The sequence below is a fragment of the Neopsephotus bourkii genome, unplaced genomic scaffold, assembly GCF_033783945.1.
Source record: "Neopsephotus bourkii isolate Nb327-2 ecotype Australia unplaced genomic scaffold, CSIRO-AGI_Nbou_v1 NB_1728, whole genome shotgun sequence".
NCBI lineage: Eukaryota > Metazoa > Chordata > Aves > Psittaciformes > Psittacidae > Neopsephotus > Neopsephotus bourkii.
In genome coordinates this window covers 739753-755212 of record NW_026902202.1, presented here as the reverse complement: position 1 = coordinate 755212, position 15460 = coordinate 739753, and the positions used below count along the sequence as shown (strand labels likewise).

General features: G+C 41.5%; 1 protein-coding gene across 2 annotated transcripts in view; it reads right to left on the bottom strand.

Moving 5' to 3' along the window:
• The window catches only part of LOC133224842 (calcium-activated potassium channel subunit alpha-1-like), a 136574-nt gene extending 122605 nt beyond the window's left edge, over nt 1-13969 (bottom strand). For both annotated transcript variants that reach the window (XM_061376667.1, XM_061376666.1), the window contains exon 1: nt 13308-13969. In XM_061376667.1, the coding sequence (XP_061232651.1) occupies nt 13308-13616 (309 nt within the window). In that variant the 5' untranslated portion in view covers nt 13617-13969. The remainder of the gene's footprint in view (nt 1-13307) is intronic.
• Between the last annotated feature and the right edge of the window lie 1491 nt (nt 13970-15460).

The window sequence follows — 15460 nt, the reverse complement described above, 5'->3', positions numbered from 1 at the left end:
ACACATTTGTCTTGTTAACACTGGAAAAAAAAAGTAAATAAATTTAGCTTTTTAGGAGTGCACCAGGAAAAAGCATTTCAAACTACCCCATTAACCTTCCGACTTAAAAAACAACATTATACAAATAGTAAATAGCCTAACTCCAGGATTAGTCTTCTGAGGTGTTACAAAGTACACCAGATGCCATATAACGCACTATATGTTTATTCTGGCTCAGGTTCTTTCACCTGTTCTCCCCTGGCACTGCTAGCACTACCAGATGGGTCCATTTTAGGTTTAATTAATATACCCTCATCTCCTAGGATTTCAAAGTAGTAAAGCCCTGATGAGAACCCTGATTCTTTCCTTTCTTGGATACAGAAAAAGAATCTAGACACAGAGAGATTTTCCTTTTAAGAACAGAATACAACTTTCACAAATAAGTATCTAGGGCAGACACGTGTTGTTCAAAGAAGCTAAAAATAGTACAATCAACAAGCATATATTTAACTGGTAACTTTCCTAGATTAAAGTAACAATATTCTTTAAATCCAGTTTGGATATGTGTATTCAAACTGATGTGTTTTTTTTTAAATGGCAACGGAGCAAGCATATGAAGTAAATCCTGTACACTGCCTACTGAACTAGATAGATGACCTTGTCATCAGTCTTCATTCCTTCTACCACTCTATTTTTCTATTCTTACAAATTCCTCAACATACTACAACTAATATTTCATTTCATCCAAAATTAAAATTTTTCTTGTTGTTCCTTCTATTTTCTGCTTGTGTAAAAAAATAAATCTTTAAGGAGGGAACTTGGTATGGCACAACAAGTTTTAACCACCTGTAGTTCTTTAAAAATAGTAACTGCTCTAATGGACTCACAAACCATGTTCTCTTCATAAATTTAACAAATGGTGTGAGTGCATGTACATTAATGAAATCACCTGCTTATCTTGATCACTAGGTTTCTTTATACGGACTGGGGCAAACCAGTTCTTTCACAACACTTCCCCTCTCCTGGATTCTTCCTTATTATCTGCTTTCAGATCATAAGACATGAGGCAGAGAATCACCCCTTTGTCAAAGCCGGTAATAGGATCTGGCATAACTAAGCCTGCAAAACCGTCTGGCCTCTGAATACAACAATAATAAAAATAGTGCAGATAGACCTTTTAAGTTGCTAAGTCCAATTTTGAATACACAATGCTCCCTGCATACAGCAGAACACTTTTAAAACAGTATCACATATATTCATAGTAATGAATTCTCCTACTTGCAGAAAACACTACAAAGCCCACAAGACTTTCATCCCTCAAAATGGAACTTAAATGGTGCAGAAGCACTGACACAGTACAGGAATGAATTTTACTTTAAACATATCAATATGAAACACAAAACAGATTAACAATGAGCGCTGCCACCTCTCTAAAGCTTGTTTCCATATCAGGTACACAGCATTTCTCTTACTATTAAAACATTCTCAAAGTTTTAGCTCCATGTGTCATTCAAGTACACGAGAATCTCAGGTTTTCGCCTTTAGAAGTCTGGTGAAACAGTTAACAAGTGTCAGCTCAAGACTACGTATCCCAGTCAGAAACCTGAAGCCAGAAGACTAATAGAAGCAACCTATAATTAAGTTCTAATTAAGATCAGAAGAATCTAATTATTTTTTAAAAAAAAACTTTACATCAGTGCAGCATCTTCTACAAGGTCTGCACTGATTTAAACCAGTATTTTAATTTAAAATCTTTTTTCTTTAAGAAAAGTATGATCTAATACTTCAGTTCTGCTGATTATTCTTTTAAATTGTTAGAAACAAGCCTAATTAAGTCAAATTAAGTTGACTGTGTTAAAAAAAAATATCCAGGAGCCAATACCAGTTTAATTACAGAGCACTCTACTTTCACTGATATTAACAGGCAAAACACTGCTATGGTATTAAGACACATAATTTGTTCTGAGATTAAGTGAACCATCATTCCCTTCAGCTCTCATAGCACATGCGCATTTGCCTATAACTGTTTGAAGCCTCAATTTTAAAAGTCAAAGGGTTTACATTTTTGCTACTGGAGTTACACAGTAGCCTACATTTACATACCACTTAGAACCTGAAGAGTATTTTACAAACCAGCAGAAGCTACAATCTTACATGTACTGTTAAAAACAACCCGCTTCCACAATGAAAACTTTTTCCCAAGAAAAAGACAATTCAATCTGAGAAACACAGTTATGAAAAAAGCTCCCACTTAAAATGGTTCCTCTGCTTCCTGATCATAAACATTTTTTATCGAGCTAAGAGAATATAACAACCCATGACGAAATCCTTAGAATTTTATTTTATTGCCAGAAGTTTTTCTAGAACTTTTGCCTTTAATTGAAGTTATCATTACTTTTGTCCTTACTTCTAATAAATGCTTTGAAAATAAAAAGCTCCAGAGCTCAAGTTCTCTATGATAGCACCCTGGAAACAACCTGGGCACCTGTTAAGTCAGGCCAAATCACATAGGAAACAACTTTTTAAACAACCTATCCTAAACCCATTTTCCTCCCTTTCAACTGAGACAAGTAATAATACCTTTATCCACATAAACATTCAGACACTTGCCAAGATTCTCAGAAAATCAATAAATAATAAAAAAAAAAGATCATTTTGCATTGGTTACACTGAAATTAATCAATACTTCTATCACAGCCCCACACCTGTGACATGTTAAGGCAGTAAGATGTCATCCACAGTTACAACCCTACCATCATCCTTGCCAGCCTGCTGGGTCACCATGCATCCTCAGCATCCAGCCAGCCAGGCCAGGCCAGCCAGCCCACCCAAGGCAACCTGCCAAGGGCACAAAGAGAAAGCCTACAAGCACAAGCTTAACACTGAAGTCAGAGTTATAGCACAATAAAAGAAAGAGCTCTCTGGAAGGGCAGTTACAGGAAGCTGTACATACATTGTACAATGGCTGCAAAAACAAACAAACAAGCCAGAAGCTTACCAAAAAACATCCAAGATTCCTCCCTGAAAACATAGTTAACTTCACATTTACAAGGAGTGAGATACAATACAACGGCATAAAAGCTTCAAGTGTTCTGTACTTCCGCATTTATACCCTCAAGACTAATCTAGCCCAGCTGTGGCAATTGTATGCCCATTAACTGGTGGAGTAGATCAGGTGTGCTCCTGGAGCTCCTCTTCCTACATAGTTACACCTGAAGGGAATCCACTTAACACTCTGGAAAAGCTAGAGCTTACTTTAAACAGTGTATTCATCATCCAGCTAAAACGATGAAGCGAACAAAGCCGTATTCACCTAATGACATAACAAAAGACACTCATTTTAAAAACTTTTCAGTATTCAACCTTTACCTCTGAAAACTTCTCTGCTCAGTAAAAATGCTTAAAAACACTTCTAATGGTTCATGGTCTGAAAAGACTAGCACCTGTCAGTCACAGGCTGTCTCAACACAGCTCAGATAACCTCATTGTAAGTCACCTCTCAGACTTCAAAGTTTGGATTTATTAGTACTGTCAAACCATCACCTCAGGGTGATGTCCAGCCTTTGAAGACTAAGGAAAATTACTGCTGCCTCAAAACACTTAACTTGCTCTGATAGATAAAACTTGATTTTTAAAACGTGGTTAAGTGATGTAAACTAGCTTCAACAGGCATCTGGTCAGATCAGGTATGGTTTACATCACCTTCACTTCATACCAAGTCATAAAGTAGACATAAATACCACATAATGTGGCTCAGACTGTCTCAGACATAATCATGCAGTCAGGTATGTTCTAAACCAAACCGGTATTCCCCTGCACACAGGTGCAGCTACGTAAGTACTGAATGGCAGCCTGGAGCTTTGTGCTCTATACACCAACCCCCTCCAACACACCCACCCACACCCCATAAGTCAACTCACTGTGTGATGTGACCCACCTCCTTAAGAAACTAAGCCATACCCTGGCTGATCATTAGTGAAGGATTTTAACAATTAGTAACACAGCAGGTTTACTGTCTTACTGTGCCCGATGCAAGTCTGTCAAGTCTTCCCTGCAGTAGCCTTGAGCCATTGCAGGCAGAAACACTGCTGTTTCAAAACTGAGTATTCTGTTTTTTTTGTGTACAAAAAGCAAACAGACAAGCCTATGAAATAGTCAAAAATGTAAGTTAACATTTGACTCTAGAAGTTGACCTATTTTCCCCCTCTACAGATTATGAATATCTGTTCTCCCATTCAACCACTCTTTAATAAGACAGGAAAGTTTCTAAATATAGTCTCTGTAATCAATTGTAAGAATACATTTTACTTTTGTACACAGCTGGTATAGAAGCAAGATTAAGATTTATTAACTGTAAGCCATTAGCACTTCTCACTTTAAAGAACATACAGACAAATAATCGCATGGACAGTCAATGGAAACAAAAGTTTATATACAGCTTTATTAGAGCAACTGTAGCTGTAGAAATTGTAACATATTCTGATTACCCCACAATTTTAATATGGGAGCATGAAGAATTTATTTTTATTAAAGTTATTTCTAAGAGCAATCAGCTCGAAATACATACTTCGATTGGAGGGGTGGGGGGGGTCAATCTTTTAGGTAAAGGAAAATTAGAATATTCACTGCAAGAGACACTGCTGCTTTAAAGACCTTTAAAATGGTATGTAATTTTCCAAACACTTAAGTACCTTCTCCTATGTTTATATACACAGAGAAGAGAAGCCAGGGGATTAGGTAAACCCTACTCAAGTCCAGAGTATGATGTGTAAGGTCAACATTAAAAAAGAGTAATAGGTTCTGGATTTTAGCTGTTCACTGTTCATTAACTTAAACTATGTGAGTTTTCTTTAAATATTATGCATAACTTCATAAAAACATAATGCCATCAATTGGAAATAATAATAAAAAAAAAAAATCTGATGTTTTTTCTTCCGTTCCTGGAATCACATCTTATCATTCAGTTGGCAACTGAATACCAAGGTTTTCCTACAGTACATAACATTTAAGTTGACATTAAAATTTTATCACTTAAATCTTACAGGTAGAGTCAAAGCTCCACACTTTGGACAGCATTTTCCACTTTTAGTACATTAAAACTTTATTATAAACGTGGGACACATTCCAGCAAAGCAACTAAAATTATTTTTGCAAATATCAAATCTGTGAAGTTTTTAGTATCGTTTTCTTTTAGGAACAACAGATCTCCTCTTCTGATTCATGAAAAGCCAACACTGTAACTTGCACATATCAGACAGGGCCAGAGGAGGAAAACCAGCCTTTAGTGAGCTAAAATTTTGTATGGCTTTAAACCAAAAACCAGACCCTCTCTCAAAAGAAGACATCATTCCTTAAGCATGTAATCCATGTCTCTGTAGAAAAAGCACAACATTAGCAAATGGTGATGATAAACTTATTCTGCAGACAGCGGAAAAATAACATTACCGTAAAGGATGCAAGGAAATGAGTATGCATTATAGCTGAGAGCCTTAAGTGATATGAAAATGATGCAAACATAAAAACAGCAGTCCGCTGTTTCTAATGCTAAAGCAATTAGCAGCCTTTGGCTATAAATGTATCGGGAATGAAGAAAACTAACATAAAAAGTTGGAAAAACTTCCCACATAACAAAATCAATTTATAAGAAGTGTATATATATAAACAAAGCATTTTAAAAAAACCCTCAGGGGACAGACCCTGGGATATTTTGTCCTAACTAGGCTGCTCTTGTAACTAAAAGGAAAAGGAAAAAGGAGGGGGTTTTCCTTCAGTTCTTAAGACCCAAGCAGGGTTTATCAGCTTTCTTAGGAAACAATATTTACAGTGCAATAACCTAGAAACTGTAAAAACATCACCCAACATGTGCCTCTTGATCAGCAAACTCACTTTCAAAAAAGTAATGTCAAATCACTTGTAGCAAGAGGATTCACTATATCTGAAAGCATGTGAAGTGCTACACACCAGCTATGACCATTATAGATTGAAGAAGCTAATAACCTCTTTCAAATAATTTCTGCCCAGGAGAATACCCATATATAATCACAACTAAAGTGAGTTTAACAGAGCTTATACTAGAAAAAATGGTAAGATCCTTAAACAAAGAAACACTCCAATACATTTCACTTTATTTTTGCAATACTGAGGTCACCATTTGCAAACAGCTTTTTTAAAAAGCCATTATCTGGAATAATAGAAAAAATAAAAAAGTTTCCCCTATACTTAAAATAGGAAATTAATCCAACACCAGTAGTGCCAATCTCATTAATAACATCAAATTTAAAGTGAGTCACCTTTTTAGTCTAACAAATAAGAGCTAAACCATCACATAAAAATGTAAAAGATATAATGAAAAATGAATTAAATGTAACAAGAAAGAAAATGCCAAATATTTACTCGACATTTGCTTGGACAAAAGGGAACAAAACTGTATTATTAATGTAGGTATATAAAGTGCAAAAAAAAATGCAACACAGTATTACCCGTGTCTAAGAGTTACAGTGACAAGCCACTCAAATTCTGGCGCTGTTGTGTTATGCTACAGTTGTTGATGATGTTACAGTACTTCCCAATACTCTTCCGGTCTGGTGATGAGATTTAGGGTTTTTTTCTCCATTAGATGTTAGCAGTTACAATATTTAAATTAGGCAGTGAGTGAAGCTAAGGACATGAAAAAGGATTTCCAGGACTTAGGGCTGCATACGCGCCTCTGTCCTGCAGGTGATCCATGTAGCAAGGGACCTTTGCCAGTTCCACTAAATGTGCACTTACTGCAGTTCTATAAAAAGAGCCAATATTTACCACTACACATCAGCTTGCAGGAGAGATGCCATGATAGGGTATTTATTATCAGCATTTCGAGCACTAAGATTTTGATTTCCAAGGGGGGCCTGGCAGAAGGTGCAAGTCTTGACTGGAATGGAAACATACCTTGTGTGGTTTTTAAATATTATGCTTATAATGCTGAAATCCCAGACATAATGGCCACAAGCCAAGTCAATATAATAAAAGAAAAAAAGCTTTTAAAAGCTCAAAATGTTAACATAAGAATCTTTTTTTTTTTAATATCTGATTCATCTAGAACACTCTGAATATCTAGGCCTGAGTCCAAAACCTGCTTCCCTCTATTTCAACAGGCTCTGGATAACGCTCTCCATTTCTGTAACTCTCAAACAGACAAATACATGCAATATATCATCTCAAAGCAAACTGAACTCAACACATTTCAAGTGGCAGCACATTCATTTAAACAGAACCACGCATACTATATATGGGAATAAAGTGTTCCTCTGAAAGATGCAAACCCGATGTATTCTCAGGCTATAAATACCATCAGGATTTAAAATGGGCCCTTTCTGACCAACGCATCTTTGAGAGGCATGGAAGATCTTCCTTTCACATTTATTCATCCAGCTGTATTACTGATAGAAGTGCTAATAAACTTCTGCTGCATTTCCACCTTCCACTGCCATCTAAGGTGACCTAATTGCCTTAGAGAAAGTGCTCACACTTACAAACCAAGAGGTCTAACGTGGCATAAACTCCAGTCTAGCCTTGTGATCCAACAGAGTTTTGCATTCACTTCATAGGCTGAGGGGAAGAGTCAGGCTCCTGCTAGGAGCAGGTAGATGAACGCGTTGATTCTCATGGGTCCCTCCCAACTTGAGACAGTCTATGATTCCATGCTTCTAAGCCTTCAACCATTAGCTTTGAACTCATTACAAGAAACACACATTTTATGACAGCTTTTTAAAATGTAATCCCCTTCCTTTTGTCACTGAAATGCTATGTGGGGAAAAAAAAATATTTCTTAACCATTAACACCCACACATAATGTTTCAGCAATCTTGCCCTTAGAAAACCTCCATAAGGTGTATTCACTGTGTCCTTCTCAGACTTCCGATAATTCACAAATTTTCATACATGCAAAATACATAATTTTATGCAATGTGACTAGGGATGTTCAAGAGAACTGAAAGGATACCCCATCCCCTAATTTTACCTGGAGTTAACGTTTATGTCTCACCAGGTTCTGTGGAACTGGTGCCCTACAATTTCACACTACAGAATGCCTTACTGCTGCTCAACTACAGCCTCATCTTTTCAAGCAATTATTACCAGCCAACCCTGAAATTCACATAAACTTTTGTAATTCTGAGTTGGAATCCATAGAATAGTAGGGTCAACACTGAACAAACACTGACCATTTCTCTGTAACTTGCCTGCTAACGAGAGATTACTGCTTCTTTTTAGCATTTGTCCCAGGAAGGATGCTCAGTGACTAAGATTTGCAATCTACTTTCTTGCAGTAGTACAAGACCATAATTGAATAGAAATTGACCATCATTGCTTTTTTAATTATAATCATGAGATCCTGTCCCTGCAGAGATTATATTTAGGACTAGCATGCTCTAAATTTTCAGTGTTTCAAATCTCTGGGGCTGTAAATTATTCAGAAATCCCACCATATCAAAACTGAGCACATCTATCATTGTTATTTAAAAGCCTTGTGTTCCCTATTACAGACATTTCTTCTGTTGAGTTAAACTGCAAAATATTGTGAAATCTAATGATTTCCAACCAGCATTTACAGGTTTGCAAACGTGTGAGAGTTGCAAATTCTTTCTGAGTGCAGATTTTCTCCTTAAATGTATGTGCTGCAAAGCCTTGAAAGCGTCTATGATACTGTATCAAAATAACATTTTGGTTTACAGCTTAAATCCTTGTCCATATATTTTCTTTTCTGCATGCATAACCAGTTTCATCATGTGTTTATAAAATGTGAAATCCATTATGAGCTCCAGACAGCAGAAAGTGTCTTCCTTCTCACAGCATGGGAAACAGCAGCACACACCTCTCCACACCATGCCTTTTTCTGCTTGCAGAAGCACCATCCACAAAGAGCTACGAGGACCTTTTCTTTCAGTCCTTGACCTCTCCACCTTGTCCATGTCTCAACTGGCAACCTCTCCAGTGGGAAGCTCACGGAGTAATTATGCACAGACCACCTGATAGCCATGAGACAGGAACGATTCAGTGCCTTGAGCCAGGCTGCACATGTGACTAACAAGCAAAATGCATTGCAGTCCACTGCTAATCCCTTGAGCTTTCCAGTTGTTCATACGCTTCTGCTTGGTACATCTTCTAGAGAGTCAAGGTGAGGTTGTCACATAACACATTTAAATGAAAGGGTCTCCTGTGTTATGTGTCCACGCATGCCTTCCAATGTACTCTTCTGGATTTTTTTTCAATAAGCGGTGCCTTTCTTTTGTTTCTTTAGTTTTATTTGGAGAGGATGTTTACACAGGTATTGCTAGGAAAACAACAAACCTAGTTATGCAAGAGCCAGTTTGGTAGAAATGCTCCTTTTAGGGAAAATTTAAATTTTTCCACTTACAAATTTTCTCAGGACTTTGAGATCTGAGTGACAATTCTTAACTTTTGAAAGAAGGAGTCTGCAAATGCTGTCCTTCCAGTAAAAAAATAATAATAATTCTATTAAAAACAAATGGGAATTTTGCTTGGTTTCCACTGACCAAATCTAGCAGCGTATAATTTATTAAACTTCCCAAATACGCAGTCCAACATCAAAGAAAGACTTGTAATGGCTTGTAATTTCATGCTGCCAACTGCTATCTATAATCATAATGTAATTTCATTTTATACATATATGAGTTGTGGGGAGCTGTTCAAAACACTTAAAACATTCCAACAGGAGCACAGTGATAAAGACACATTCTACCTGCTAGAGCCCTGAAAGCATAAGGTACACAGAGGTACTACTGTTTGGGAACCAAGAAGTGATATATGGTGTAGTATCACATTCTTCATACTGATTTTACTTCATTCGGCACCAGCCAGCTTCAGCAGCCAGCTGTGCCCCAGACTTGCTCTCTCCCATTTTGCTGCTTCAAGGCCAGGTTAGATGGGGCTTTGAACAACCTGGTCTAGTGGAAGGTGCTGCTGCCCACGGCAGGGCATTGGAACTAGATGATCTTTAAGGTCCCTTCAAACCTAAACCATTCTATGTCTAAGAGTTCAAACCCAAAACATGTATCAGATAATATCTGTAGAAAATTACCTTTAGGAGCATAGAAAATGCAGCAGCAAATCCATACAAACAAAAGCATTGCAGACTGTAAAATATACATTTGGCCACTATGTGTACTGTGTACTTCACCATGCATATTTGTTCTATTTTTTCTGTTATTTCCAGAAAGAAGAACAACTAATGGTGTCAGAGTCCAGCCTACTGAATTTCAGTCTCACATTCCACTTTTCATGCACCAAGAGAAATGAGTTGGTCAAGGGACAAATGAAAAACAAAGAGAAGACAAGTTCTTTAACGATTCCTAAATAGGTAGATGCAAACAATGAAGAGAAAAACAGCATTTGTTAAGTCTCTGCGATATGACTGTAGCTAATTTTGGAAGATGTGCATCTAAAATTGCATACCATATTAAATAAAGGAATACAAGGGCTTCAATTGTAATGACTCTTACGTTACATGAAAGACTGACAACACAGGTCAAGACTTACGTATTTCTTTTTGACAGATTTTTTTAAATGTCATCTCACAAAGCAAGCATGGAGCATAAAAATCCTAAAACTACAGCAATCATTTCGGATACATTATTCAAACTCATGTTCTATTCATATACAGTGACATAAATTGGATATGGAATTTTAAGGAGCAATGTTTATCATTCTGTTACCAGAAGTTTTCATATTCTTGACTTATAGTATCTTGACTTTCTTATCTCCACAGAAAAAGAAAAAAAGTGACATTTTAGAAGTGTTAAACTGTTTATATCATGTTTTCCAATTCAAACCTTAAATTCAGTGACATGGGGGGGTGATGAAACATGTAAATAGTGAGACAATATTGGATAACACAACTGCTACAACCTGTGGAGCAGCAGAAGAGGCAGCATAAGGATCCTAACATGCGGAAAACTTAACCAGTCCCACAATAGGAGGATCTACTTCTTGTAAAATTGCTTTTGCTATGAGGTCCAATATAGTCAACATAGCGTATATATGCATTCACATTTTCCACCTGCAGCTTCGACTACCCTTCCCAAGTTACCATGCAGCTCAAAGCATGTGTTTGGTTAAGAGCAAAGTTTAAGACATTTCCAGTTCTTACTTCAGTTAGCCTTTACACCCTAAATTCTAGACAAGTGTTTTACAGTAACTAATTACTCCTTACACACACAGAATTCCCTCAAATTCCCTGTTTTAGCATGTAAGGAACACAGGATCAGCCCTTGAAAGTTCTTCACCAGAGCCTTGAAACGCCTTACAAGTGGAACAAATACAACCTAAAAGAAGATGTATACCTCCCCCTACCTGCAGAGGCCTTTATCCTCCTGCCCCAGGGAATCAGATTCATGGACACAGCTACTTCAGCTCTCAAACATGAAATAAACTCGTATCTTACAATCCGACATAGCTGCAGTATGGCAAATCATTCAGACTGGAAATGTTGCAACCCCTCAATGATACCTGCTATTTAGCAGACTCATACACTTAGCCAAAGAGGTTTAAAAGACAATTTGGATCGACTTTTCTGTATTAGTTAAGAAATGAATGATTTAACTATGTTCCAATAACGGACTATCAAACCAACAATAGCCACCAAGACAGCATGCATATGTAGTCTGTGTGCAAGTCTCTAACTTTTCATTCTCAAAAAGAAGCACGAGGTGATTAACCTGTGGGATTTTCTTTTTTCATCAAGATCCCTTGCAGATTTGTCTCATTGTGTAGAGAAGAAAATGCAAAATACACACAGAAGAAACTGAAGGTAAGTCTTAACTATCCACCCATTCTTGAAAATTGCCTTTTACTGTTGTAGGAAATGGTACTTTACAAGACATGCTTGCTTATTATCACAAATTAATTTGAGCTTTGTCACCATACCTGCCTAACATCTCTTTAGAAAAGTTCAGGCTTGGGTTTTGAACAAAATAAAAGTGCCTGTAGAGAAGTGATCCTGCCTGGCAGGTTTCCTAAAGCTTAAGTTTGAGTTAAAAGCTTTTATTTATTCCTCTATCAATCACTTCTTCCATAGATAGGCCAAGTTCACTGCAACTGTCCTACTCCCAACTGGAATGTGGAGATTCATTCAGGCAGTCCGAACTGGACGCCTACCTTGCGGAACCCAAATACACAAGCAAACAAGTACCATAACTTTTCATACTCCAACTTTTGTTTCTGGTTTTCTATAAGTGTTTGACCCTTCATACAGCTGGGTTATGCGCTGTATCAAGTGTGTTTAGGGGGAGGGGACAGGAGAAAGGGGAAGACAGCTCACTGTACGTCAAAGCAAGCCAGCAACCTAGCAACCATATATTAAAAGGTGTGTGTGTTTTTGTGGGTGTCTGTGTGCCAGGAATAACTGAAGCAGATATTATTCCATTTGTAATCCAAAAAATGTGAAAAGGGAAGGGGAGAAACTCCAGCTGCTGGTCTATTTTGGGGTCTGTCAAAACCTACTTTCATAAATACAGAGTCTTAACACTTTCTATCCCATTTGTCTCAAACAAAAATGAAGTCTGGACCTGGGCAAGTTCTTACCTTTGGTTTGAAAAGTGACTCTTCAAACCAAGAGCTGACCTTATTTCACATACTACACTTTCTTCCAGCTGGCAACACACAAAAACCAAAGGGGCAAAGAGGTTGACACAAAGATTTTGCACTTAGGTTAAAGGAATTCTCTAGTGTGCTACTTTCCAATGCACTGAATATTTCTAGGTCTCTACATTTAATTTATCAAACAGAAGTGTCAGAGATTCTCAGGGAGTTAAACTAGCTTTAAAAAGATTTACTGGAGAAGTTTAGCTTCTCAATTTTGCCAAAGTTTGTCATTCCACAAGAGAATTGAGAGTTTCAATCAGCAAATAGCCACAGTCCTGGGGGTACCTATCAACTTCTGAACCACACTCTCCCACCATGCCAGCATGTGCCTCTCTGCCGGGGCAAGCCGACACTAGGTGTAACTTTCACGCCACCAGATGAAAATGAGTGTGTCCCCTCGGGGGGGGGGGGGGGGGGCGACGACGACAGGGAGGCAGTCTCAAGGCTGCACCCAACACCTCACTCCTCCAGCCACGCTCCCCCAATTGCGGCTCCCAACAGCCCATGGCGATCCTACCACAACAGCAGACAGCACACCACCACCCAACAGGAGCTCACAGTGTCTCTTCTAGTGCTACCTCTCCCAGGTGTCCTGGTTTACCAGCCTGGGCTTCAACTACTCCACCACCATCACCATCACCGCACCAAACCATCACGGGCAGCAGGAGGGGAATTGAAGGGGGATTTACCTTGTTTTTGACCCCGCAGTGGCAGCAGACAGTCCACAGGTACTTGAGGGTCCTCCAGAGCAGGATGATAAACAGTCCCCCAAAGAAAGTGACCATGGATGAGGCGAGGAAAGCCCACCACATGCGCTGTCCGCGGCTATCGCAGGGCACCTCCATGGTCACCGGGATGATGAGCGCATCCATCTTGGGCACATTGACGGGGGAGGAGGACGAGTCTGTGTTGAGATTGTTGGCGTTGATATTGTTACTCATTCTAATGCCGCCGCCGCTGCCGCCCGGGTAGGAGCCGCCGCCGCTGCCATTTGCCATAGCTAACAGCGAGCCGGGCGCGCAGGGGCTTCCGAGAGCTCCTCCCGCCGCCAGCGCCCCCCAAAAAACCCATCACCAGCCATATTGCTGCTGCCGCCGCTGCTCAGCGGAAAAAGAAAAATAATTGTAATAGAAATGAGAAGCCCCAAATCAAAACAAACAAACCAAACAAACAAACAAACAAAAAAGGAAGAAAAGCGCCCGCACAACCCCCGGGTCCCCCTCGGGAGCAGCCAGGCCGGTGAATTCCGAGCGTCCTCCTTGCACGGCGAAAATAATGTTTAAAAAAATTAATTATAAAAAGGTAGTCTCCTCCTCAGATTCCCACCCCTTCCTTCTCCCGCATACACAGCCCCCACCCCGCCCACCCCTAAAAAAGATCATCCACCACCACCACAAACTGATGATGCCTCGGAGCGTCTCTCCAAGATACCCAGCGCTGCAACCCCGCTGGCCTCCGCGGGGATCTCTCAGCCTCCGCCGCGGACCTTCCCGGAGGTGATCTGTTATTATTGTTATTAGTCTTTAACTTGTTATTAGCGATACTCAGTGTCCCCCCCCCGCGCGCACCCTCCTCCTCCTCCTCTTCCAAGTCCAGCCTCTTCCTCTCTTCTTCCCCCCTCGATGCCGGCAGCAGCCTCCTGTGGCTCCTAATTCATCCTCCGCTGCCCCATCTGTGCGTGCGCTGCCGCTGCCGCCGCCTCCTCGCCCATCCTTCGGGAGCTCCCTCCAGGGCCCAGGCTGTCGCTCAGGCTGTTGCTCCCACACGCGCAGAGGCGCCGCTGCCGCCGGTTCCCGCCCCTCCCTATCTGCCACCGGGAGACGCCACGGCCCCGCAGTCTCGGCCTTGCCAGGGGTACTGAAGAGCTCCGCGGAGATGGGGTGCTGGCCCGGCCCGGGACGCCGCTGCCACCGCTGTGGGTGGGGGGGCGCCGGCTCAGGCGGGCTCCCGGCCCCCCATGGGCAACCCCGTGCGGCGCCTCTGCGCTTCCCCGCCCCGCGGCCGCCCGACTCCGCTCGCTGTGCCGCCGAGGCACCGAGCGACGGCTCCGGATGGTCGGCAAGGGGGATTACGTGAAGGGGAGGGGGGATGCCGAGGCGCTTCACAGGTGGCGGCGAGGCGGTGCCCGGCCGCGCCGGGGAGCTGTCGGTCCAACAAGTCCCGCCGGCCCAGGCGGGTCCATCGCAGCCGCGCAGCGCTCTCCCGCAGCCGCGGTGGGGCGGGAGCAGGATGCAGCGGTCTCCCCCACCCCCCCGTGCACGGCCGTACGCGCGGCTGGTTTGGCGGATGTCATGACGCAGCGGCTAACGCACGCCGCTGTCACGGCCCCGGCCCCCGCCGCCCCGGCGCTTCCCCCCCGGTGCGCATCTTCCCTATCCGTCACCCACACCGCGGGATAGGGAGGATGTGAACCGGGGGGGGGGTGCCGGCGCCGGGACCGTGGGGGCACCTTCGTGGGCGACCGGGCTGGACCGGGACTCGTAGATGGGGGGCAGATGGGAAGGAGGGAGAGAGGAAAGGGGAACGCGCTCGGGGCTTGCAGGAGGCGGCTGAGTTGCAGCAGCAGGTGCCTGGGGATGCGGGGGGGGGGGGGGGGGGGGGGGGGGGGGAGGGAAGAGGGAGGAGGGATGGGGAGGAGAGCCTGGTTTGGAAATACAGTGAGGAAGGGTGAAATAAATATGGGAGAACCGTGGCGTGGGTCTTTCCGCTCCAGGCATTCTTGGTTTGTCTTTAATTGACGCGGGGAAATGCTGAAAACGCTCTACAAACGCACAGCAAACTGCTGCACATCCGAAGAACATTCCTGAAATTAACCCTTAGAAATATAAATAGCAAGTTAAAA